At 40.7% G+C, this 26,405-nt stretch overlaps 1 protein-coding gene and 1 non-coding gene across 2 annotated transcripts in view; both read right to left on the reverse strand.

Moving 5' to 3' along the window:
* Positions 1–7,646: 7,646 nt before the first annotated feature.
* LOC112109815 (medium-chain specific acyl-CoA dehydrogenase, mitochondrial) overlaps positions 7,647–26,405 on the reverse strand; it is a 43,905-nt gene continuing 25,146 nt past the window's right edge. The window contains exons 7-12 of the mRNA XM_026655995.1: positions 23,656–23,786; positions 22,285–22,393; positions 20,349–20,489; positions 20,150–20,245; positions 19,295–19,543; positions 7,647–8,313 (exon numbers count right to left, since the gene is read on the reverse strand). Of these exons, the coding sequence (XP_026511780.1) occupies positions 8,242–8,313; positions 19,295–19,543; positions 20,150–20,245; positions 20,349–20,489; positions 22,285–22,393; positions 23,656–23,786 (798 nt within the window). The 3' untranslated portion in view covers positions 7,647–8,241. The remainder of the gene's footprint in view (positions 8,314–19,294; positions 19,544–20,149; positions 20,246–20,348; positions 20,490–22,284; positions 22,394–23,655; positions 23,787–26,405) is intronic.
* LOC113407492 lies at positions 18,794–18,885 on the reverse strand. The gene has a single exon (XR_003369998.1). It is a non-coding gene; the product is annotated as a small nucleolar RNA SNORD45 (small nucleolar RNA).

The raw sequence follows: 26,405 nt of genomic DNA on the forward strand, positions 1-26,405 counted from the left end.
CCATATAAGGTAATATGTAGGGTTGGAGCCATGTTGGTCCCAGGATATAATGGAGACAAGGTCAGTGAGCTAATATCTACTGGACCAACTTCTGTTGGTGAGAGAGTCAAGCTTTTGAGCTTACACAGAGCTCCTCTGCGGGTCTGGAAAATGTACTCTGAGCATCACAGCTTAATTACTCCTAGGAGAATTCAGGGCCTGTGCAGAATTTTTTTTCTCCACAGAAAATACATTCTGCTGGACAAGTGCTGCAGTTGTGTCTTTTGTCCACCAGGGGCTGCTGTGGCACTAGAACAGGGAATTCACTCCCAGGTGGGAGCAACCCCAGCTGAGATAGGAAAGAGAAGAGGCTGTGTTCCTCACAGTGCCCCGGCCATGGGTCCAGGTCAGGAGGCACAGGAATTGGACGGACAGACGGACAGCATAGGGCACATAGGCGGGGTGAGGGGGGTCATAGACTTGGGTTCAGAAGGGCTACTGGGGGGGGGGGAAAGAGTGGGACAGGGGCTGAATGGGAATGGGGGGTGCAGAGACACATGGGGACACAGGGTCGACTTCCTAGCAATCCTTCCCCACCCCCCAAAAATACCTGTTCCATACTTCTCCCACCCACACTCAACAACCCACTAAGTTCACAACCAGGCTCCTTCCCAGCAATTACTTCCTTCTCCCTCAGCTCCTCAATTATCCTGACTCTCCCAAGCCTTTGCACTGCTTCTGAGGGGTGCGGGAAATATGTTTCTGTATTGTTCTTTAAATTAATTATTACTCAAAGTTCTATATTAATATGCCTGCTAAGGTATCTATTTGTCCTAAAGCTTTTTTTGTTGTCTGTATTGTTACAGACATACATGCTGACAAGTATTTTGAAATAAATTACCAAAATAATTGAAACTAGTGTGATTATATTTTTATTTTTACAAATAAAATATGCAGATTTTAAAATACTGTGCCCATAATTTTTAATTTTTTGGCACAGAATTCCCCCAGGAGCACTAAATACAAGGTGGAACAGATTGTTTAGTATAAGTAGTTAACACATATCTCAAGGGACCAGTCAAGGTGAAATGACCTCTTAACACCCCTGCAGTCACGGGGAGGGAGGAAGGGAACGCAGCTGGGGGGTGTCTCTATTCAGTCCATGATTTTTACTATCTAGCTCTAAATCGCCTTCACTGAACAAGGACACCCCACCAGAGAAGTAGATTGCACCATGGAAGGGGCCACCCAAATACCCCAAGAGAACCGGCTTCAATAAATAAATAAAACTCACACAGGAAAATGATAAAAGACAAAAACACTACATCACCTGCAGGTGAACACTTTTCACAAAGCGATCACTTTACATCTGACCTATCAGTCCTCATCCCCAAAGGGAACCTGCACAACAGTTTCAAAAGACAAGCCTGGAAGCTTAAATTTATAACTTTACTAAGACACTAAAAGACATGGACTGAATAGAGTCACTGGATTTATGGCTTATTACAACAATGTATAACCCACTAACAACCCCCCACATCTTTCCTCCCCTATGACTGGAGGGGTGTTAATGGGCCACTTCACCTTAAATCATCCCTTGAAATTTGTGTTAACTACTTATGCTAAACAATCTGTTTCACATTGTATTTAGCTATGACTCTGGGTACATTTTCCAGACCCGAAGAAGAGCTCTGTGTAAGCTTGAAAGCTTGTTTCTCTCACCAACAGAAGTTGGTCCAATAAAAGATATTACAATAACTACAATATTAAGTGAGGAGTTATGTTCCTGAAAAATGCAAATTTAAGTGAAACGATGTTAAACTAATCCAATTTTCCCATAAGATTTAATGTAAATGCAGGGGGTTAGGTGCCAAGGAATTTTTTTTGTGGCAGACAAAAGGCATTATATACTGTACAGTACTGTACTGTACTGGAGCTCAGGGCTGGTGGTGCAGGGTCTGGGAGGAAGTTAGGGTGTGGGAGGGCGCTCAGGGTGGGGGTGTGGGAGGAGGCTCTGGGCTGGGGCAGGCAGGAGATGCAGAGCACTTACCTGGGGCAGCTCGTTTGGTGCAGGGGGTATGCAGGTGGCTCTGCGCAGCGCGGCACCGCCCCCATGGCCACGATTCTGGGAGCCGTGATTCTGGGAGCTGCCCCCCACCTCCCCGGCAGGCAGGGCCACCCAGAATGCAGGGGCTGCAGGGCCCTGGGCTTAGGGGGCCCCGGGGCCCTGGCCTGCAGCTCTAAAGCCCCTTTCGGAATGCGGCCCTGTGAGCACGTGCTGGAGGACTCGGGAGGAGCAGGGGCAGCGGTGCAGCCAGCAGCTGGAGAGAAGCGGCGCTTTCCCCTTCAAAGCCGGCCGGAGAGCAGGGGAAGCGCTGGAAGGGAAGGAGGGAGGGGGAGAAGAAGAGGAACTTGTGCAATGCTCCCTTGTAAAGTTAGCCAATCGATGTTATAAGGGAGCATTGCACAACTTTAAATGAGTATGTTCCCTAATGGAGCAGCGACATAACTTCAAAACAACATTAAGTGGGAGGACATTAAGTGAGGAGTTACTGTACCTCACCCACCTTGTCTCCCTTTTATATGTGAGATCTGCACCATATCTGGGAGGAAATGTAAATTTCTTGTTTACACTTCCCCATTGCTGAAGAATCGCTGTTTAAATGATAGCCCACTTGACTTTATTGACCTGTCTGGGGTTGCTATGTGCCTTTGTCTCTGAAAAACTAGTTTGTGGGTGTTACCCAGAACTACAACATATTTCAGTAACAGTCATATAGCAAAAACTCATAATTTTACATCCAGTAATGTTACACACATCTTAATAGGACAATGATGTTCAGCAGATTATGAGTTTCTAAATGATACCTCACAAGTCATGCTTTGTACAAAACATATAATCATATAAAAGTGGTGAATATGGAGTACAGGGTGTCACTGTATAATTTATATTTGTTATTTTGATTTGTAAAATGTTTTGGGATCCTTAAGGATGAAATGCAGTATATAACAATGTGATGTAATATGTAGAAAACCACTAGAAAAAGAGGATATTTGAATGTGAATTTTCAGTCTTATAGTTCTTTGTATGCATCACCTGAATATGTTGCAGGATTGACATACTCCGAGTTAGCAAACTGTCAATTTACAATAACTAAAGAAGATTAAAAAACTACAACAAACAATAAATGGCCTGCATGCCAGACTTTGCCTTCTATCGAATGCTCCGGTCAATAATAATAGTAAAAAAAAAAATAACCCAAGTCCTCTATAAGCACCAATCATGGGTTTGGATGTTAAATTTCAGATGGTGGAGAAGACTATAATTAAACAAAACACTCAAAGAGGAATATGTCTAAGAAACCAAAGAAAGGTGCATGGATATTGAGTTCTATGAGAAATCTTTCTTGGTGACCAAATCTCTCAGAAAATTGCCCTTTTCAGCAGTTCCCGGAGCAAAGTTATTTCTAAGTATAGACTGATAGAAATGACAGAATTCACATGCTTAACATACACGAATAAACGAGATCACATAAGTCACTCCAACAAGACAAGTAAACACTCCAAAATCACACAGATTTTCCACTAGAGTGCATGCTGTAAGAATGTATGGTGTAGCCAAGTGGGAAGAAGCAGTCTTAACGCTTTTTTGTTTGTTTGTTTGTTTGTTTTAAAAACACACACCCAGAAATGGATTTCACACATGTTACAGCTATTAACACCATTTAGATTGATGGCGTGGTTTGTCTAGACTTCTGAGAGGTAAATCTACCAAATATACCATGGTTAGGAAAGCAGGGATTGACAAGGAGAGCAAGACCTAGGAGGGTTAAAGCGTGGAGAATGGTCTACAACCACCATCTGATTTTCCTGTTCCTTTGCCTGTTTTGCTACCTAAGTTAAAAGTTGAATCAAGTCCCCATAGAAGAGATTCTCCTAGAAATGATAATGGACATTTTTGGTTTTTTTGTTTTTGTTTGGTGAGCGGAGGCATTGTTGTTTCGTGTGTACTTGCCTTGAAACAAACAAACAAACAAAAAAAACTGTCCCTTTTTTCCCTTCTGCTCTTTTCCCTACTAACATTTTTGCCATTTCCCTTTTTGAGCATGTCCTGTCCCCCAAGGAGGTTTATAAAACTGCGAATAGTCACCAGGTTCTGCATGTTTCTATTATCCTAAGCAAAGCCACACATAGGAAAGAGTGGTATTTAGCTAATAGTTCTCTATATTTTGCCTTATTCTATTTATTTCTTTGATTCTTACAATTTCTGCAAACTGAGAACACTTTAAAAAAATTCCAAGGATGCAGAAAGGTACAAAAATATATACACTCTGGAGCAGTTCAACCACTGTAATGTAGAGATGGAGCCCAACTCTGTTATAAAAGGAGCCTTAGTGTATTACTCTGGTTGTGTAAAGGGGCCTTAAAGTGGGCAGAAACAGCTTCCTGAGAATAACCCCTATGCAGAGGGTCTCCCCAGCTGCTGTAGAGATAGCATAAGAGCTCTGCACTGGCCTTGTTTCCAACCACCACTGCAGCAGTTGGACTGGGAGTGTGGCCAGAGCATGCTGCACTATGACTAGTCTCTGCTTCCCAAGGGCTTATTGGAAGCCATGGGAAAGAGCACAAATTACAGCAGCCTTAGGGCAGGCAAGCCAAGCTCCTGCAGGGTGCCAGAATGCAGGGAGCACAACCCTCCCTCAAATGCAATCAGAGCTGCAAATGCAATTGACTGAGAAGAGGCCCATCACCTGATATGCTGAATTGGTGCGTTTACTAATTACATCCTCTGAGGAGGGGCTCTGAAGTTGCAAATATTTCATATGCATACATATAGCTTGTTTCAGGAACCAAAACTTCCCATTTGCAAAAATTAATGTTATGGTTTGATGAAAGCTAGGGGTAGGAAATGAAGAAAAGCACAAAGGACTTAAGACATTATCCACCTAATATATTAGTGGAAATCCTCTTTTGAGGCATCTTAAAGACTGACTAAAATGGAGAAGATGATTCAAGAGAATACATTTTGGACACATTTAGTGCCAGATTCTTGCCTTCCTTTCACCCTACATAAGCCCAACAATCTCTGAGATAGCACAGGATGCAAGTGAGGGTAGAGTTTGGCTCTTTGGATTCATTATACCTCTTACGTGACTCAGACATGTTAGTGGGAGTAACCACAACCTTAGTGATTTTATCAGGAAGCATTATCCCTTTGAAAGGCCTAATGCAGGGGTTCTCAGACTTTTGTACTGGTGACCCCTTTCACACAGCGAGCCTCGGAGTGTGACCCCCCTTATACATTAAAAACACTTTTTTATATTTTTAACACCATTATTAATGCTGGAGGCAAAGTGGGGTTTGGGGTAGAGGCTGACAGCTCGTGACCCCCCATGTAATAACCTCGTGACCCCCTGAGGGGTCCCGATCCCCAGTTTGAGAACCCCTGGCCTAATGTCTCCTGGGTGCTGGTGTGTTACTGGGAGTATGGCAAACAGTGGGTTTTACTACTCCTTCACTGCAGCACAGCCATAGCACCTGCTGGACGGTGGGTGAAATCATTGCTGCAAGCAGTTGGAGCTGGCGCCCTATCCTTGAGTGCCCCATCGCTGAGAGAAGGATTATGCTTCCTTCTTTTTAAAGGTTCTCTGTGTTCTTTCTCTATCCTACTGCACACACACACTGGAGGGAAACTTTTGCTTGTATACATTTAAGTGCACTCCATCCAAATCATATCTTTTTAGAATGCAAGTGCAAAAATGACATTTTAAACTAATTTGTCTTCTTTAGAGTGGAGTGACTGTCAAGCTTTTTTAAGAACAGATTTTTTTTCCTTTAGTACTCCAAGTAGCCCAAAGCACATAAGTTAGATACTGTCACTGCAATGACTGCAGGCAAAATGTCAATGCCATAAACACTCAACAATAGCTCAAACAGCATTCTACAGATGAGAATTTGTTTTTAAATTGAGAGGGGAAAGTGTTGACCCTTATTCTTTTCAAGTAGATCTGTGGGATCTTTATCTTCAATTTGGACTAAGAGTGACAGATAAAATATGCATGTGTCAGATTTTTTCACAAGTGAAGCCTGAGCAGCTGAGAACCCAGCATACATGTAAAAAGTGAAATTGTGCAAGTGACACTTTAGACCAGCACGTTACAAGACAAGCAGCCTAATTCCTGGTGTTTTATCATTTACTTCAATAGGAGCAGAATCACAATATGAAAAATAAAGTTTTTTCGAGTGCATGTTTTTTTCAATAATAGATGCCAGGTGCAGGCTTCCTTCGTGTAGGCTACATAGCGGTTATGATTCTGCTTTCATGCGCACAAGCACTTCTGTTTTCCTTCAGTAAGACTTCTATGAGGATTAGCATTTTGCTAGTACTACCCGAAAACAAAATTTATGCCTCGTGGCACCTTAAATACTTATTTCAATAAGTTTAGACAAAAACCTACTACTACAAAATGATTCACCCTCAACTAGGAAACAGAACAGAGAGAATAAAACTTGAAATGTGAATTTAGTTCTCATGAAAGATTGACAGTCCTGGAAACTGACATGATACTTGTTCACTTCCAGTGGCTGGATTCTGACTGCTGTTCAAGTAATGCCTGAGGTTAGTTAGATCCCCAAAACAGATACATAGCATGCACAGTATCAGTGTAAACTTCCCCTCCTCAAACCCCACTAAGTATCAATGATAATTTGGAAGAGGTGAGTTAGTCCCAATATGAGCAAGATTTCCATGGCTAAGCTATTCAACCCCTGGCCTCGACTGAGATGGTCCATTGCAGTGGTCTGTGGCATGGATAATGACCAGATAGGAATTAAAGTATAATTATTAACTCATTCACAAAGATTGACTAAAAATGAATTGTCTAATTCTGAGCTAGACCTGATTTGAACACGTAATTTAAAATGTCACATCTTCATATCCTATTACCAATCATACCTCACAATGTTATACAATTTCTACCATAGTCTATTTGAAGGAAATTGGTCCCCATTTGAAAATAAAAATGAGTAGTGCACATCTGTTTTCTGAGAATAAGTAGTTTATTATTGCAATTCAGCACTATGACTAACAGAAACAACTTTCCAATCATTTACTATTAAACATGACAGGAAAAACTTTGCATTGTGTGATTTACTGCTTCTATCAATCATCATACTTGAGTTTATGAGGTAATATTTATGTTTAATAGGGATACTATAACCAAAAATGTGGCACAGTAACCCTTATGGTGATTTTGAATGCGTGCAGTTCAAAGAAACTAAAATAAATCTGAATCTGAATGGTCATTGTTCAGTTTTTCTGCTATAAAAAAAATATGTAGTTAATGAAACTACTATTGCGCATAACATTAGTTCCCAAAAGTTGGTCATAGTATTTATCCATAAAAAGAAGTCTTATTTTAGGAAGGAGAGAGAGAGGAGAATGAAGTTTGTTTTTTTTAACTGTATACAATACGATAGCTTTTTTTAAGGCACAGCAGGTAAAATACATGCATCCAAATAGACAGAATATAAAAAAAAAAAAAAAAAAGTCATCAGCACTGGTTTCAGATGAATAAGATGAAAGATGGTGCACAAGTAAACCAAATTTCATGGTATGTTATGCCATTGTAAACAAAAACAGGTTTTGCTCATACATGTACAGACAATTTACAAGTAAAGTAAAATAAAGTGATAATTCAGCTGCTGTGATATTATTTTCCTAAAACAATAATCCCTGTTTTGATGTCAGAACATAGTATTATAATTTAGCAGGGCCTAAACATTCACCTATACTTAATTTTAAATATTCTGAAAGTGCAAGTTTCTAGAACTCATAAAGCTGTAAGTACACAGAAGAAATTGAAACCTACGAAGCAGAACATGATCTCTGAGGAAACAGAGTAATAGCTTTTTTATTAAAGGTTTCGATATTTTTTTCTTTGCTTAGGTCCAAGTCTGCTCCTACTGAATTCAATGATGAAACTACAATGTACTCCAATGTGTGCAAGTTTGGACCCTTATAAGGAGAAAAAATGTACTATTGAAAAAACACAATACCATATTGGAGGCCAAAGATATGCTTTAGAAAATACCAAATTTGTATTGGGGGGGGGAGGGAGGAATTGATGTTTAAGAAAGTACATAATACAAAAGTGTGAATGAAAGGTTCTTATTTTTTTCTTTTTAAACTGCATTCAAGAAAAAGTTTAAAGCCCTCTTTTCCTTTATAAAGGCATCGACAGCCAACATCAATGCTTTTGCTTAACTTTTAAACTTGGCAACATGTTCACGTGCTATGATCAGCCTTTGGATCTGAGCTGTTCCTTCGTAGATCTGAAAAGAATTATGATACCATTACATTATTGTGTTACATTGCCAGTTTTTAAAAGCTTTTTAAAAATAGCAAGATCAGTTTCAATACAACATACAAAACGTTAAAAGCTTCAGAAGTATGTAAAGCAGTGTTGTTCTTTTTACCCAAACTGTTCATGGCCACTTCCCCCCTTACTTTCTTAACTTCTTTTGTTGTCTCTGTCTCCATTTTATCAGGTTTTCAATGCCTCCCTCCTCCCCCAGTAATACTGTGTTCTTTCATCTCTCAGCCCACATTTTTGTATCTTCTCTGGCATGGTGTTCTCTCTCTCTCCCCCCTTATCTCCTGTTGCTCAAACCACCCCTCTGTTTTAGCCTGTGTGCTGGCAACAAAATGAAACATTTACTATGGAGCTCTTTGTGCTAGGATTGAAATCAGGATTTTGGTCTTTATCCTTTTTGGCAGTACACAAAAATAGGCATGATGGGAGACACAAAGTATGATTCAGTGGTTAAAGTACAAAACTGAGTTATGATTTCAGTTCCTAACTCTTTTAAAGACTTATAGATTTGGTCAAGGTCACACAGCCTCAGTTTCACCAACTGCATAATAGGGATAATTATCTTCACCACCAGGTGTTTCAAGATTCCCAGAAGGAAGGCAGTATATAACTGCAAAACATTATCTGAGCAACGAAAAATCTACAAGTCTTGTTAAGAAATATCACAAGAAAGGGTTCTGTTAACACCCCATGTTTGAAAACAAGAACAAGCTTCAGGCTCAAGAATTTTGGGCACTTTAAGCACAAAGGTTATTTTTTAAGTTGTGCAGAGGGAGCTTCTAAATAAGATCATGGTCACGGTTACTTAGATTTGTAATTGGGACTAAATTGAGAACAAAGGGGGAAAATAACTTTATCAGAACAGCCTATGGAAGAATGTATGAAGTACTGAATGAAATCAAGTACAGAAATGGAACAAAAGAACCGATGGGAAAAAGTTTTTGCAGATGAAGCATATGGCCAAGAGCACATGCAGTCTGTCATCAGGCAGTGATACAGTAGGGCAGACAATAAAGTGCAAAAAGTAATCGAGGGCAAGAGACACGTGAGGTATCATGCATCAGAAATGGGAGGATGGTATAAATCTGCAATAAAACAAACTCTTTCAGAGGCTGGGATACTTAATTTAAAGTGACAGTGCATGAAACACAGTAAGGCATTTAAAGACTCTTTACAGACAGATGAGGCAACACTGTGGATTATCCTTTTCCATAAGCTTCCCAAAAGATTAGGAATAGGAACTAGAACTAGATAAGTACGGTTAGATGGAATATTGAAGGAAATCAGAATCACTCCAAAACATGTGACCAGTGATCAATGTCTGAAGAATGAAAATTCCTCAATCCAGACTTCAGAAGAATGTTGCAATCAATTCAGCAAATTTATTATTTTTAAAGAAAGTTTAATAAATGAAACACTGCTACAAATGTCAACAACAGGAGACCAATCAAAACCACAAAAGAAACTACTTTGAGGCTTTCTTCTCTTTAATTCCTTAGACAATTAGCTGATGTATCACAAATATAACTCCTGCAGAGAGATTAATGGGGATAATCATAACTAGGCTTGGAAGGATTAGATTTTTATCTGTAAATGTCAGTAAACATCACTTTCACCATGCACAAACGGACAAAAATATATTTCCAACAAAAATAACTTAGGGTCAACACTGCTTGAGAATTTATCAGAGTCAAAATCCAGCAATTTAAAATTAGTGTTTTACAAAGGGACTAGCGAATAAATAGTAAAACAGATACAATTTCTTGATTTACGGATATTTACTTTGTTTATTTTGACATGTGATATTAACAATTTATGTATTAACGGTTTATAAAGCTTTAACTTTTTGAATCTGAACGTCTACTGTCATTAAATAATTGCCTGACCTCACCATAATTTCCTGCAATGGTGAAAATTTAAATCAATAAAAATTTTAAAAATTCTTAAATATAAGCACAGACATTATCCATCATAATTATAAAAAAGATTAATCAAAATCAAAGTTCCGAGAAGATGAATGTAGACAATTTAGAGACCTACTCAGTTTTTTCTTTCAAATAAAAATCATTTCCTCAGTCCCAAAGAAAACTGATGATAAAAATCAACAATAATAAATCCAAGTTCCTGGGAGAAAGATTTAAATAATAAAAATACTTATAAGGCAATTATAGAACTAAAAGGCTCTGGACACTTTAGAGAAGAAACTGTTACTTACTGCGACTGTGGTTCTTTGAGATATAATGCAGACATGTATTCCACTTAGATGTGTGCGCACACCACTTAGATGTGGAGAATTTTGCCTAACAGTCCCTCTAGAGGGGCAGCACTCGCACCTTGAGGTCATAGCCCCATCCCTGGCTATTGAGGTATTGCCACCCTGACCCCCCTTAGTTTCTTTGCACTGAACGCCCAGAAACTAGATGCCTATGCAGAGGGGACAGAAGGTGGGTTGTGGAATACACATCTGCATCACGTCTCAAAAGAACTACAGTTACAGTAAGTAACTGTTTCTCCTTTGAGTAAATGCTGCTGGATATTCCACTTAGGTGACTCAAGCAGTACCTGTAGGGGGTGCGGCTCAAAGTCTATTTAAACAAGGACTGCACAACCACCTTCCCAAAGTTTGCATCTGCTCTGGATGCCATGGTAATGGCACAATGGTTTGTAATGTATGTAACAACCACCATGTGGCAGCCCTGTAAATATCCAATACTGAGATGTCACTTAGGAATGCTATTGATATAGATTGCACGCTCATAGGATGAGCTCACACCCCACAGAGGAAGCATAGCCAAAGCGATTTCATATGCAGTCATGATGCTGGAACTTATCCACTTAGAGATCATCTGTGAGGAAACTGCTTGCCCCTTCGTACTGCCTGCAGACCACACAAACACAGAGACGGTGAAGCCTGAAAGGCTGTAGTCCTGTCCAGATTGGACATCAGACTATGTCTGACCTTCTATGTGTGAAGACACTGCTCCTCTGGAGATGAATGCTGCTTAGGAAAAAACACAAGCAAATATACTGCTTAGTTTAAATTAAACAGAGACCACTTGAGAGACAAACTTTGGGTGCAGCCGAAACATCACTTTGTCTTTGGAGAATTGTGTGTAAGGAGGCTCTGCCATCACAGGGAGGTTCTGCCTGCAATTCACACATTTTCCTCGAAGAAGTTATTGCCACGAGGAAGGCAGTTTTTTGACATGAGAGGACAGGGGCAGCATGCCAGGGACTCGAACTGAGGTCCCATAAGAGTCACTAAAATGGTGGTAACATCCCACAAGGGAACCGGTTCCTGCACCGGAAGGTGGAGATGAAGGATTCCTTTGAAGAATCTTTCCACCGTGGCTTTGGAAAACACCGATCTTCCATGAATGAGTGGCTGAGATTGCTGCTAGATGCACCCTCAATGATCTAAGTGTAAGCCTGACAACTGAAGACATAGCAAATAGTCCAAGGTGTCTTGGATACTAGCTAGTGTCAGCTGAACTCCGCAGGCCAATGACCACATTGAAAAACGCTTCCACTTTGCCAAATAGGCCATCCTGGTAGAGGGTTTTATACTACTGAGTACATCTATCGATCAGCTGCAGAACATCACTCTTCCTCCTCATTCAACCACAGAGCAGCCACATCATAAGATGCAGGGAGGGAGCTGAGTGCCGGATGCAAGGTGTGACCGTAGTTCTGCATGAGCAGGTCAGGATGGAGAGAAAGGAGGCCGAAGTGACAATGCAAGAAGGTCGGAAAACCAGCACTGCCTCGGCCATGCCAGGGCAATGAGGATAAGCTTGGCCCAATCTGCTTTCAGCTTGACGATGACCTGTAGAATGATCAGGATCAGAGGAAAAGCATGCAGGAGAGCCAAATGCCAAATGAGATGGAAGGTGTCCTTGAGGCCACCCTGAGAGCAGAAGAGACGGCATTTCCGGTTGTCCCTTGTAGCGAACGGGTCAATCATTGGGATGCCCCACGCTGCAAAGATGACTTGAAGAACACAGGGCTTTAGAGACCACTCATGGTTCAGGGGAAAATTCCTGCTGAGATGGTCCACAAGATGATTCCTGCCCCTAGGCAAGCGATCGGCTAGCAGAGTCAAAATGGGCACTTGGGGGGCACCAGCAGGAGGTGTATCGATTGGTCAAACCATGAACTCGACTGCCTCCTCATCTGGGATCTATGACCCTTTCTGAGGTAATCCCGCTGTCTCAAGGGAGCAAAAGGTTGCCCAAAGGTGCACTGCAGATGGTATTGTTGCTGTGGTTAACCACTGAAGTGGCACCTCTTCACTGCTGGTGAATACACCCCTCAGGAACTTAGGGTAGCCTTAAAATCCTTGAAGGAGGGTAGGGTCTCATCCATCTTGTGTGAAAACACCACCCAGCCTCTATGCCCTGCTGCATGTCAGGAACAATGCCTGAATTCTGCAGCCAGCACGTTCTTCTCATGGTCACCACAGAAGCCATAACTCTGTCCGAAGCATTTATGACATCCAGCATGGACTGCAATAACGTGTTGGCCACTAAATAGCCTTCGATGATAAATGCTCAATACACTTCTCTGGAGATTTCAGGCATTAGAGGCCAGCAGGCACTGGGCCAGGGGCCCCGCTGCCAACTGCAAGACAAGTGCCACTTCTGGTGCCCATAGTGCTCCATAAATGGTCCCCAATGTGGGTCAGGTGATGGAGAGCAGGAGAACGAAGATCCCGACCTCAGTGCCGAGAAGCCTTGGGTTTCAGGTATAAAGGTGGAGCCAATCCTGAGGGAGCGAGTAACCAGTCTAACTCATTTGTTGCCCAGAACGAGGCAGGGACTGAATGAAGCAGTATCAAAGGCACTGAGTATGGCGGTGCTAGAAGGAGTGTCGACCCTGAAGTCAGTGGCATTTCTGAAGCAGGTGACGGTGATGAAGTGGAGGGTAGTGAGAGCTGCCACAGTAATGTTGGCAGTGCCAAATGCAATGGTGCCAAGGAGGTCCCTTGCACTGAACCTGGTTCCGGTCCTGCTTCCATAGACTGTGGAAGGGGAACATCGGGGTGTGGTGCCGACAGACCCGAGGGTTCAGCGGCCCATCCAGCCAATGGGGCTATAAATGATGCAGCCCTAGCAATGTCCTTGACCAAGGGAGAGGTCAAGATGGAAAGGCAGAGGAGGTCTGTAGCTTCCTGTCAAGTGTCAGAGCGGTAGCCGTGTTAGTCTGAATCTGTAAAAAGCAACAGAGGGTCCTGTGGCACCTTTAAGTCTAACAGAAGTATTGGAGCATAAGCTTTCGTGGGTGAATGCCCACTTCATCAGACGCAAGCTTATGCTCCAATACTTCTGTTAGTCTTAAAGGTGCCACAGGACCCTCTGTTGCTTTTTGTAGCTTCCTGGTACGCTACCAACATGGAAACTGTCAATCAGTGTTGGCATCGCCCTTGTCCATACTGGACTCAATGTATGCTCTGGATCCAGAGCCAGAGTTGACGGTACAGGATTTCTAACCTCCCTACTCGGCACCATGGAGAGGTTAGAGCAGGGATTCTCACAACAAATTTTTGGTGGCCTCAGAGTGCAGCCACCAACTCTTGCTGACAATTTTTCCTAAAATATTTAATTAACTTTAGGAAAAACAAATAAATGTGCATGAATACACATCCAAATCATTGTAATTTATTTATGTAGGTTTTTTCCAGACTCAGTAATTAAAAAAAAAAAAAAAAAGTACAGTGTTCTCTATTCTTTACTGGACCTAAACAGAATAGAAACACAAATAAGATGCTTTGTGTGTTCTTGTCTTTTTGTTGTTGTTTCCTTTGCCTTTTTGGATTTTTTTTTTAAACTTGTTAGATAGTAAGTCTGCTGCTGTGAAAAATGATTAATATCACTTTTCACAGGAGACTTACTCAGCCCCAGCAGGTCCTGGGACAAATTAAGCCCTGGGGCAGAGGGACGATGGCGTGGGCGGTGAGCCTGGGACCAGAGCTTGGAACCAGAGCCTGCTACCACGCGGATGAAGCCCGAAGTCCTGCAGCTGAAGCCTGTCCCCCCGCCCTTGGGAAAGTGGGCAATGCACCAGCTGCCTGCACTTCCAACATTTGTGTCTCCGGAGGGGGGCAGGGTCCAACCCCCGCTGGTGGCCCTGTGAGAGGGGCCATTGCTTTCCTCCTTCCCCATCACAGCCCAGGAGGCTGTGGCCGCAAGAAAAGCCCCTCGTGGCTCCACATAGCCACGGTGGCCGCATTTGAGAAACGTTGGGTTAAAGGCACCTGCGCCATCCTGCGTGCCAGCACTAACCCTGTGCTCTTCCTGAGGGAGGCAGAAGAATGCCCATGAGACCTGGAATGGTCTTATGCAATCTTTTCCTTGGTGCACTAAATGGGGAACAGCTCCTCAGTCTCTTTGGAGAGGCGCCTGCTCCAGAGCCTGCAGCACCAGCACTCTCAAAACCAGAGGGTGACCTCCAATCTGACTAGAGCCTTGGTGCTGAAGCATGGCCTGTTCAAGTAGGTGCTGCTTTAGGCAAAGATCCCTAGACATCTGAGGCTAGGTCTACACTACAGGGGGGGGCGTCGACCTAAGTTACGCAACTTCAGCTACGTGAATTGTGTAGCTGAAGTTGCGTATTTTAGGTTGACTTACCTGGGTGTGAGGACGGTGGCGAGTCGACCGCTGCCGCGCCGCCGTCGACTCCGCTTCCGCCTCTTGCCGCGGTGGATTTCCGGAGTCGACGGCAGAGCCATCAGGGATCGATTTTATCGCGTCTTCACTAGACGCGATAAGTCGATCCCCAATAGATCGATTGCTACCCGCCGAATCGGCGGGTAGTGAAGACATGCCCTGAGTCCATTTTGTGAACGATCTACAGATTGAATACTGTTCCTTGATGTGGGCTTCACCCAAGCACAACGTGTGGAGACTGTTGTTGGGAATCGCTCCCCCACATGACTGACAATGTTTAAACCCTGGTGAGGGCATCTCAGGGGAATACTTAACTAAATACAAATAACGTGAATTGAACAAACACTAAGGATACTCCTAACAACTAGAAAAAAAATACTCTAATATAGTGAGAGATTGTGTAGTCTTAACTTCACAGAGCTCCAACTCCAGCCATAGGCCGTAAGAAGGAACTGAAGGGGTCAGGGCAACGCTGCCTCAAATTAGCCAGGGGAGGGGCTAGGACCACAAGGTGCAAGCGCTGCCCCTCTATGGGTACTGCTAAGCAAAATGGCTCCAATGCATTGGGCACACGCACACACCTAAGTGGAATACACGGTTGCATCTCCTTGAAGAAGAACAGCACTGTAATTCCCTCTGAACCTTTCTATGAAATGAGCTTCTAGAATCTGATCCCTTTAGGAAACATAAAATCAAACATCTGGATAGATTTCTCAGATAAATGTTGTGACTGATATAAAAAGATATTACTCTGAAACTTAATAGGCCATTTATAAAGATGACAACCTAAAACCATTTTACAAATCCAAGGCATCCTAGTTACACAGTAAAAATATTTGAAGAGCTTACGATGGACATGGATCTGTTCTATTAATATTGTATGTTGACCTAGTTATTGGCAACGTTTACTGTATGACTATGTTGGGTTAGTAATGGGGGAGGGGGAAGATATCAGGAAAAACAAACAGAAAGGAAAACTGACTCAAAATAAGTCACTATTTGGTAGGCACTTTGTGGTTGTTAAGAGACAATGCTAGACAGAAAGACTCGGGAACACAAGAAGATCAAAAGGTCAATATCAGTTTATAAAGAGACTGGGTAGCTGTTTGGGGAAACCACACCAACATAGGCACCTGCTGGGGTGTCTGAAGGTTGGCCTGCTTAGGTTATAAACACAGGATGGTAAGACGTTACCTCAGGTAAGACAGATACATGGGTAGATTATAATTTGTTTTAAAATCCTTTTTCTTTTATGCTTTGTTCCTATTGTGAGACATAAACAATACTTTGTTTTTAACAAGCTGTCTGGTCACAATATTCACCACTGATCACAGACTCTCAAAGGGAAGAACTGTTAAACCCAGTCAGACCTGCTGGGTAAGCATAGCTTATACACAGGGCATGACAGGGTACAGTAGCCCAGGGCCCAGTCTAAGAATGGGAAAATTGTGGGATTACAGTCCAGGAGAGGTAAAGGCACGATGTCTGAACCTGAAGGGGTACACTCAGAGAGGGTACTGGGACAGAGCTTGAGTGGACTGTGTTTTCTGTAGAGAAGGTAAAGAACTGGAAGGGAGGATGTTTTGTCTGAGACTTGTGTAATTGGGCTGGATTTTCAGAACTCAATAGATGGTCCCGTAACACTATTTATAGATTCACTGGCAAAGGAAACAGACACACATATGGAACTGGAACAAGATCTGGGCCCCAAACCTTGGCTGGCTGTGTGTGCCACAGCTAAACTTGGGGAATGCAAAGCCATAGTTGTGCTCCTCTTATCTTGAGCTGGTTCTCTGGTGTGAGTCAGAGCAGCTTCTTAGCTTCTCTAACTCACACCAGCTGCCAATGGACCTGAAAGGCTGTTTGAGCAGCCAGAGGTCACAGGAAAGTCCCAGCCACATACCCTTTAGTCTAAACCTGCTTTTGTGCTGCTGGAGGATACTACTATGCTATGAAGCAGCCACACCACAGGAGAGAATCTGGACCATTACGTGTAGTTTGAATAGTCCAAGACAGAATCTCCCTTTTTAAAAAAGCCTCTTGAGACACTAATCTCACTACCAGAGTAACACTTGTTCTGAAGGATGTAGGCCTTGTCTATCAGCTGTAGATGAATGCTGTCCATTTTCTGGATGAGAGTTAATGTTACACACTTCATGGACTGGCAAATAATCATGAGAGAAAGCTCAAGAGCATCACTGGAAGATGAATTTCAGAGCCTAGGATTACAGACATCAGTTGCCTTATCCATTGCTTGCTTGTGGAAAAACTGAGCTGCCCAAGGAACACTGACAAAATGGCTCCTCAATCCAGACCAAGGAATAAACTCAAAGATGAAAGCCTCCCATTTCTTTCTTATTTTGCTTCCCTATATTGGAGAAAAATAAAGTAGAGGAAAAGTTAAAGAGGATTGCTGTCATGGGACAAGAGAACTAGACAGCATTCTACCTGAATACAAGTCTTCAGGTCCTGCAGAGGGTATAGAAATGTGCTGTACTAAACACAGAATAAGGTTGCAGCTTCCTTTCTTTTTTCTCATATATAAAGAGGAAACCAGAACAGCTTCAGGACTATAATAATTAATGAGAATAATGAAATAGTTTTATATCATTCATGTGAACCAAAAACAACAGGAGCAGCAAAGAAAAGTTTCCCACCAATTACATTGATAGTTAGTCACAGAACATGGTTTCTAAACTCTCTTTACACCATTAGAACTTGCCAGCATCTTCACAGGAAGGTTGGATAAATATTTTGTGGCTTAGGAAACGCATTGCGTGGTGAAAGAACCAAATCCTTTTTAGAATTATTTAGTTGCTCCTATTCCTGCACTTGATAGTTAGTATTAGGAATAAAGTACTGTGCCCCCTGGTTGTGCAAAGGAATTCTTTCACAATCATTCCTTTAGAAGAGTAATTAGTATCAATAATGTTCCTGAGATAACTTCTGCTTGGCACTAGTACTGCAGCACTCTGAGTACTTGAAGTGGCTTTTAGTTTAAGTAATCATAAAATGCTTTTATTATGGGTCCCTCCGTTCTGCCTATGTGACTTGGCAAATGGGTGAAGATTACCACCAGTTTTGCAACAGGGAAGTGCAGTGGATCATCATGTAAGGAAGAAGAAAATTCAATCTCCACTTCAGAAAGCCTTTTAAAATAGTCTGTAAGTTTGATTATTTATATTAACTGTTTTGTATCATTTCAGTTTCCTTAAAAACTGTTTAAGAACGAACAGACTGAAGTGGGGGATTAAAGTCTATATTCTTCTCTACATTTTGATTTCTTTCCTTTCAGTCTCTGCTTCCTCTTACCTCGCCTAACCAGGTGCTGCTCCCTGCTGTGAAACTGAGCCTTACTGAACTGCCACAGCAGCATTTCAGAGGAGCTTGCTAAAGACAACACTGGATACCTGCTATACCAACAAAGTGCTAACAGAGGCAGCCTTCCTTTTACTACACACAGCCCTTTATGTTGCTGCTTAGTTTAAGAGTTATCTGAATTGGGCTGAGAACCATGTTTCATTAAAACTAATTCAGGCTGCTTAAGTACTGGCCATGTAGTGTGGGGTCAGGACAAAGCATGTTTAAGCCAAGTTTAAGAATGGTGTTTTAGCCTATATGCGGACTTGCCATGCCAATATTTCTGTATTCAGACTTAAGATAGCATTTAGAAAGATGGCTCTTACTTGGAAAGAGACACTCAAGTCCCAGAATAAAAATATCCACATAATATATGAATGTTCTAAAAACTGAAGGCACACGTAGCACATCTCTCAGATCTCAAGAGTCATTCTAAGAGCTAAAAAGAGTAGTGACTGTCATCAACTTTAGTTTCAGATAATACATGCCAAGGCTCATCACTGATTTTGGAAGCTACTTGCCTCTCTTAAAGCCAAATATCCTCCCCTTCCTCACTCCTGGGGTAGCCCAGAACTGTTTTTTCCAATCCATCATCCCAGCTCCCTCCAAAATAGGGGCAATGGAGTGAATGAAGTGCTACTACGACATGCTGCTTAACCTTGGCTAAAACAAGTTCAGTGATAGAGTCCCAAGCTGCCTTCTTGGCTAGCCTCCTTCCCCAGTCTACCTAGAAGATACATCCTACCTTGAAAGATGCAAAGCAAAACCTGCACACAAAAAAAGTGAGGTGGGCAGGGAGAAAGCAGCTTTTCAAATATTATTTAGTAGTCAATTTTAAAAGCAAGCAACCACTAGCTTATTTTATAGACATAATACGACCCCTATAGTAATATTTTAATTATTTGTTTTACTTACCTGATAGATTTTGGCATCTCTCATTAGTTTTTCTACAGGATATTCACTATTAAATCCATTTCCTCCAAAAATCTGGACTGCATCTGAAGCTAGTTGGTTTGCAATGTCACCAGCAAATGCCTTGGCAATGGATGCGAAGTAAGTATTTCTGCGACCCACATCAATCTCCCAAGCAGCCCTTTGGCAAGCCAGTCTAGCTAGTTCCACTTTCATTGCCATTTCAGCCAGCATGAAGGACACTGCTTGGTGCTACGATTGTTAAAATAAAAGCAAGTTAATATTGCCTAGTTGGGATTCTACAGGGAATACAAAAGAAACAATGTAGCTTCTTTAATATTGTGGGCAGAGCAGCATATGGAATTAATTCTGTTCAGAGATATACTATGGGATGGCAGAATCTCACACCTATAGCTCGGGGCATAGTCTCAAGTAATTAAAAATTAAAACCTATTTAATTACAACATTTAGCTTTGAACTGCACTGTTTAGCTACATTATTAATGGGGTCTGTATCCTGCTTTACATCAAAAAGAAAAGTTGGTATCAAGTCTTCTCTTCCCTGCAGCTCCCTGCCCAATAAGTAAGGAAACTGAAGTATCTGGTTGATGTAATTCAGCCCCAGCACATTGCTTTCAAATGACCTATCACCATTTACCAATTCATTCTTTAAAAACATTTCTGGACTTAGTACCTGGTTAGCTTTATTTATGGTTTTATATGGAGTGCTCAACTCTACCTTCCCATTTGAAAAAGCAGAGTGAGGGATGAAGGATACTGTAAAGTAGTCCTATGAAAATAGAATATTTTAAGAGCACGTGCTACGAAACTGTGGCTTGTAACTTTTTGCTTAACTTACCTCTACAATTGGTTTTCCAAAGGTTTTTCTTTCCAAAGCATACCTAGTAGCTTCATCCAATGCTCTCTGTGCTAGCCCAACAGCACCTGCTGCTACCTGTATAGTTCAAATACAGTACATAGTAAAATCTGAATTCTCCACTTTTACCTTAGTTTTTTTTGTTTGTTTTTTAAAAAAGCACCTTATTTCTGCTACTTACTGGAGGTCTGGTTTTATCAAAAGCTCCCATAGCAATTTTAAAACCAACTCCCTCAGCACTTAGAACATTTTCTTTGGGCACTCTCACATCCTCAAAGACAATACCTCTTGTATCTGAGCAGCGCTGACCCATATTCATCTCCTGAAAAGGAAGTTTACAAAAGGTATAACTGTAACTGAATACTTCCATGGCATGATGTTTTCTAAATTTTGATTTACTTGAAAAGAAATTGAAACTGAAAACTTGGTTTAAAAAATCTAAGTTAAACACAGCAGATGCACCCAGAGAGCACTTAGACATGCATATTGGGTAACTCCACACGCAAATACCTATTTGCATTGCAATTAACCACTGCCCTTTGTTTTATAAACCATATTTTTAAACAAAAGACAGATTAGCTCTCTTGAGAGCAAAAATTTAAACAGCTTTGACATAACTGCATTTGGTGGTTTTAATCTTAAAGAGTTACTTCTAGTTGATAAATAAGCAACCAAAAACAATTTCTTTACTTATGCTAAAAACACTCAAGGAGTTTATTAAAACAATGATTTTTTATAAAAAAAAAATCAATCATTCTTTTACTTATGCTTTTTATTCCCTTTATTTTTCTAAGCACAATGAAAACTGCTAGTTTCACCTTTTGCTTACAGCCATTTTCTAAAGGAGTTTCACTTTTTGGTTTTCATGCACTAGCAACAAAACATTTTAGTGACAAGCTCTTTGAGAGAAATTGTTCTTTCAGAAATAGATTCTACTGAAATGTTACAATGTTTCTATTGAAGTTTGTTTTGTACAAGGTTGATTTAATTTTGAATTTATTTGAAAAAATACAAAAATATAAATTTCAGGTTTAAGTTGATATGACAGAGTCCCTTTGATCACTCCCAAGAAATAGAGCAACCAGTAAACAAGCATTTAGGATACCGCTCCACAATGTAAAACAACACATTTGATTGGTAACATGGCTCCACCTGCTGCATAGTGGTGCTGTTCAAGTGACAGAACAGCCATGGCTGGGAGTCAGGAAAGGAAAGGAAAGGAGACATATGTTCCTCTTCTAATTAAATGGACATTTCAAGTTGCCAAACAAGTTGGCAAAATGGTTTCAGGTACCACACTGGCCCATGAGACATTCCCCTTCTCTCCCCCCTACCTCCATCTCCTTGACAATTTTTGTGGGTGTGTAATCACATTTTTCCTTTTCTTTCCTGCTGCTTTTTAAACACCCACCTTACCAAGAAAAAGAGACAGGCTCGCTATGCAGAGGATCCAATGAAACTGACTATACGTGAAGTTATGTCAAATACACAACAGTAAAATATAGAGGAAAAGTTTTTCATTTTCAATAGTTAGGTGTTACTTGAAACAATAGGTAAAATCTTTTCAGACAGAACTCAAGGTGCGGGGTTTTGCAGATAAGCTGCTCCTTCCTTACTCCCACCAGTCATGCTTCCTTGCAGACACACACAGATCGGCAGTCAAAACAAAGAAAGTCCTCTGTTTGCAAGAAAAAGAGGTCTTAGCTGCAATTCTGATTTCACATATTTCTTATGTACAGTGGTGTAACTCCATGGTTATTTATAGAGTTCCACCAGTGTAAACAAGATCAAATCAGTTTTTTTTTTTTTTTAAAAACCATCCAGGTGACCAAGCCTCATGTTGACTTGAAATAAACCCATAATACTAATATGATAGACCTAGTAAGTCACCACTAATTTATTTCAAACATCTTTAAAAATGAGTCAGAATACAGAAATAGCAATGAGTACAAAAAAGTTTTCTTGTGCTAGGCACAGTTATGTTGTGTACCTAATATGTTAAAAAGCATTCAAGTAATAGTACTTTCTCCTTTAACATTACTGTTTTTGAGCTGAGCAGTGCAACTCCTAGTACCCCAGCTAGCACGCTTATAAATATCTATGCATATATACTCCACCTTTCTTCCAATTTGGATTCCAGGGCTGTCTGCTTCCACAATAAATCCAGTAAAGGCTTTGCTGGCAGGGGCTTTCAGATCAGGATTGGAACGAGCTAACAAAAAATACCTAGTGCAAACACATAGTAACTTGAGTGACTCAAACCTGTCTTCAGGATTAAGAGATAAACAGATACAAGTTTTTTTAAGATAGATACTGAGTACCATATAACATTAACCCTATCAAGAGATTCTAAAAGGGAAGCATTAAGTTCTTTTCTTTTGGTAGATGACATGAACAATAGACAGCTGGCTTTAAATTGGAAATATTTCTACTGAGGCACTTCCAGTACACCCACCACTGTGGTATCTAAGTGCCAACAAAATTACACAGGACAAATAACGGATACAAAGGACCCTTTCCTCATAGTGTAATGTACATTTTTATTATATTAGTTACTATCTTTAGGAATGTTATGATAAAGCTATTGCAGAGATGAGTCATTTCATAGCAGATCAAGGATTAGGGGAGCAGGTGATTGTGTGAAAATCTTTAGAACTATCATATGATCCCATGGAGGGGATTAATTTTATTCTTCTATGTCTAAGTTGCAGCTCATTTCTAAAAGAAAAAAGCAACAAATGTGATAAGTCACCCTTGTAGTATTCTTTGATGACATAAGACAAATGCTAGGTGCTATTAAATGGTTCCTCAAAGATCTTGAGCCATTAAGTGGATTTCTCTGAAGCAGGTTGTACAGGATATTAACTAGGGCAGGATGAGAGAACTGTACTTTTTAAAAAAATGCTTTTTTCAGACTTCAAGGCAACAACATCTAGATTTGGGGATAGCTCGGAAAGTATTCTTTTTAAGACACCACACAAATGTAACTGCTTTTTATAACCATCTGTGTGGGAAGTGACAAGCGTCTTCTAGCCGTATATGTGGCTAGAAGAAAGAACTATGCTCAATGACCATGTATACAATCAAGGCAGAGTAATGAATAATAAGACAAGTTCTTTTGAGTACTGTGCAAGTAAGTCATCCTCTGTACTTTTCCTCCCTTTAAAAATAGATAGAATTGATTGGCTTTTAAATCATGCTGCTATCAAACACATTTTTCAGAAGTTTTGTTATCTGGTGGTTTCCTTAGTAGATCTTGTGGGGCACTCAAGTGTGTATTGTTAGCTGCAAAATTCTGTAGTGATATATTGATCACAGCTCAGAATATAATGTAATGAACATGAAGATTTAGAAGAAGGATCATAAAAGAGAGCCTAATACCTATTTTAGTATATCAGAGGAAGTTTTCTGTTATATATAAAACATGGTGAAGGGCTGAACACAAAGTAATTGAAACCATACAGCAGATTAATAAGCAGTTAATGTACCAGTTAGCTTTGCCACCATTGGTGATCCACATCTTTTGACCATTTATGACATATTCATCTCCTTTCTTCTCAGCTCTCGTTTTTATACCTGCCACATCAGAGCCTGCTCCAGGTTCTGTTACACAGTAGGCCTAAAAGAAAAAAAAGAGAAAAAAAGAAAGGCATCAAGTAACAAATGTCACTTAATTTAATGAAGAGGACTGTATAGATTATCACACTGTGTAGGTACCAAACTATTACTTATAATGGTCTTGATTTTTTCATCTCACTCAATGTGTTTCCACAAATGAATTAAAAGAAGCCTTACCAAAAAAAGTAGATAAAAAGCAAAAGTATGTTTTATAGGTTTAAACTTCCAGAGTGACTTACTAGATATTATGGAAAATTTTGACAAGGCATATCGTGCAGTTTACTTTTTGAAGTAATAGGAAAGTAGTAAGTGATGTGGGTAGCAACTCAATTTATTTTTATTTTTTAAGTCTCCCCTGTTATCTTTATATCCCTGATGCACCATAATGTAAAAACTGTTAATAATTCAATCTGTGTATAGTAATAGTGCTTTACTGGGGGATTGAATGGCTCTTAAAATTATCAGAATACAAACCACCTCACTTTTAAGCTGCTAATTTGAATCCAGCCCAGGCTGGTAGTGACTGAAAGTTTATATTTGACGTTTAGGTGCCTACATTAAAAAAAATGGTGGTCTCAATCCAGTGATGTAAGCAATTGTGCACTAGTAAAAATGGCACCTTGCTGGCAGAAAACTCATGGATTAAAAAGGAATGGACTTTCCTCTCACCTCTAGGAAATGGTCCCCAAAGGATACACTTAAGTCACACTACTGATGGAACACAGGGAAGCTTGTAATGCAGTCTGTGTTACACCTTTACAGCAGAAAGAAATTTAGACTCTAATACCAGTATAATTTTGAATAGTGAAAGTTCCTTATTTGACACAGAAGAGTATACCAGTGTGTCAGAGAGTAGACCTTAGTCCAGTGTTTGTAATTCTTCTAATGAGTACAAAAAACACAATTGTATGAGTGTCACAGAGTTCAGGATGCAATCCAGAATAGCGAGGGGTTGAGTAACCGCCTGCCCTGAAACCCTGGGTGCCTCAAATGCTTTGCTACTATAACTCCAAGCCATGACATTCACGGTCAGCAACAACATGCAGGTCACGCCCTGAGTACCTATGTCTCTCTGCAGCTTTGGTCCTACAACTCTGACCCCAGCAGCCTGCCTGCAACACGCCAGTCACCCCACGTGACTTTCTACAAGCCTGGGTTAATACTTGCAGGGTGACTCCAACACACTCCCAACCCCAATTATTCCTCAAACTATGTGCTCTAATGTCCAGCCCTCTCTTGGACAGTTCAGAGAAATAATAATGTTTGTTTGTTCCTCTAAAGACACAAAAGCACATTACAGCTTATTAACTTAACTGGCGTAAATACACCTTTCCCTTTAAACACAGCACTGAATTGGTTTATAGTAAAAATAAAACAAATCTATTTGCAATAGGACATAGGCTAACTGGTGCCAAGAAAAAGGAATAATGTTATAAAGTGTTACAAACAAATCAGAAAGTCTCAAACTTAAGCTAGCAAGGTACAGGATTTGTTCAAGATGGTTTCTCTCACCAGTCTTCCATTTTTCCAGCCGTGGCTGACTTCCTCTCAGTCAGGACCTTCCACAGAAGCACAAGGGGAAGCTAGCTTCCCCTTGTCTTCCTGGGTGAAAGAATCAGCTTTCTCACCTATATTCAATTCCCAGGGACTTCAACTCTACCTCCCTCCTTCATTTAAGGACGCATCTTTCTCAGCTTGCAAGAACTCTGTTCACTTGTGTCTGTCTAGTGATGGATGCCAAAGATGGCTTCTTTCTTTGCTTATACCTTTCAAAGTTCAATTACTTTGGTTCAAGAGGCAGAATGACCTCATGCTGTTTTTCCTTTCCTCTGGTCTTCCCATCCCCCTGTACGTAAATAGGGCTTCTGCTGTTTTGATTGAGCCATGCTTAATTTACATAGGAGACAAATAGCTGCCTTCTCTCCTGTCTGGAAGAAAGCCTGTTTCTCCCTATTTGGACACAGACTTTAAAGCATATCATCATTATGTATCCCTATCTCCTCATATAGTGTTATATTTCACAATGATATTAATCACTAGTGTGTCATTAGCGTTCAGAGAAGACCTCCACTCTATACCATCTTATAATACAGTAGTATTGTATATTATCATTTGATTCACAATTGCTTATCATTTGAGGTTCAGCCCCCATCTTTATATACAAGTAAATACATTTGCAATGTATTTTTTGAAAAGTAAAACCAGACCAAGCTTCTCTCCTGTTGGGCATAGACGCCATGCTATCTCCTCCTGCATTTGGCTTGATAGCTTTGTTTACCAAACATGTACCTTCATTGTCTGCCTGAAGACCAGGCTGACCAGAGAATCAAATACACACTGCTTTGTCTAAGGCAGTCTGTGCTTATGGATTATGTGCCAAACACATTTTAAGAATATAATTCTGGTGCATATTCAGAATTTTTTTATACACATCCACTACATACATCATGCAAAAATGTTAATCATAGGTGAGTTATTATTTTCTAATGATAATTTACATGCCACCTTTTAGATACAGATATGACAATAGTCTGTTAGTTACAGTGAGTATGTCAGGCTTGACAAGGGCTGCTGACAGAGTGAAGCACTGTCAGGGTTCCCTCCCCATTCCCAACTCTGA

This window comes from Terrapene carolina, unplaced genomic scaffold (genome assembly GCF_002925995.2).
Source record: "Terrapene carolina triunguis isolate 2854851 unplaced genomic scaffold, T_m_triunguis-2.0 Scaffold211, whole genome shotgun sequence".
Classification (NCBI taxonomy): domain Eukaryota; kingdom Metazoa; phylum Chordata; order Testudines; family Emydidae; genus Terrapene; species Terrapene triunguis.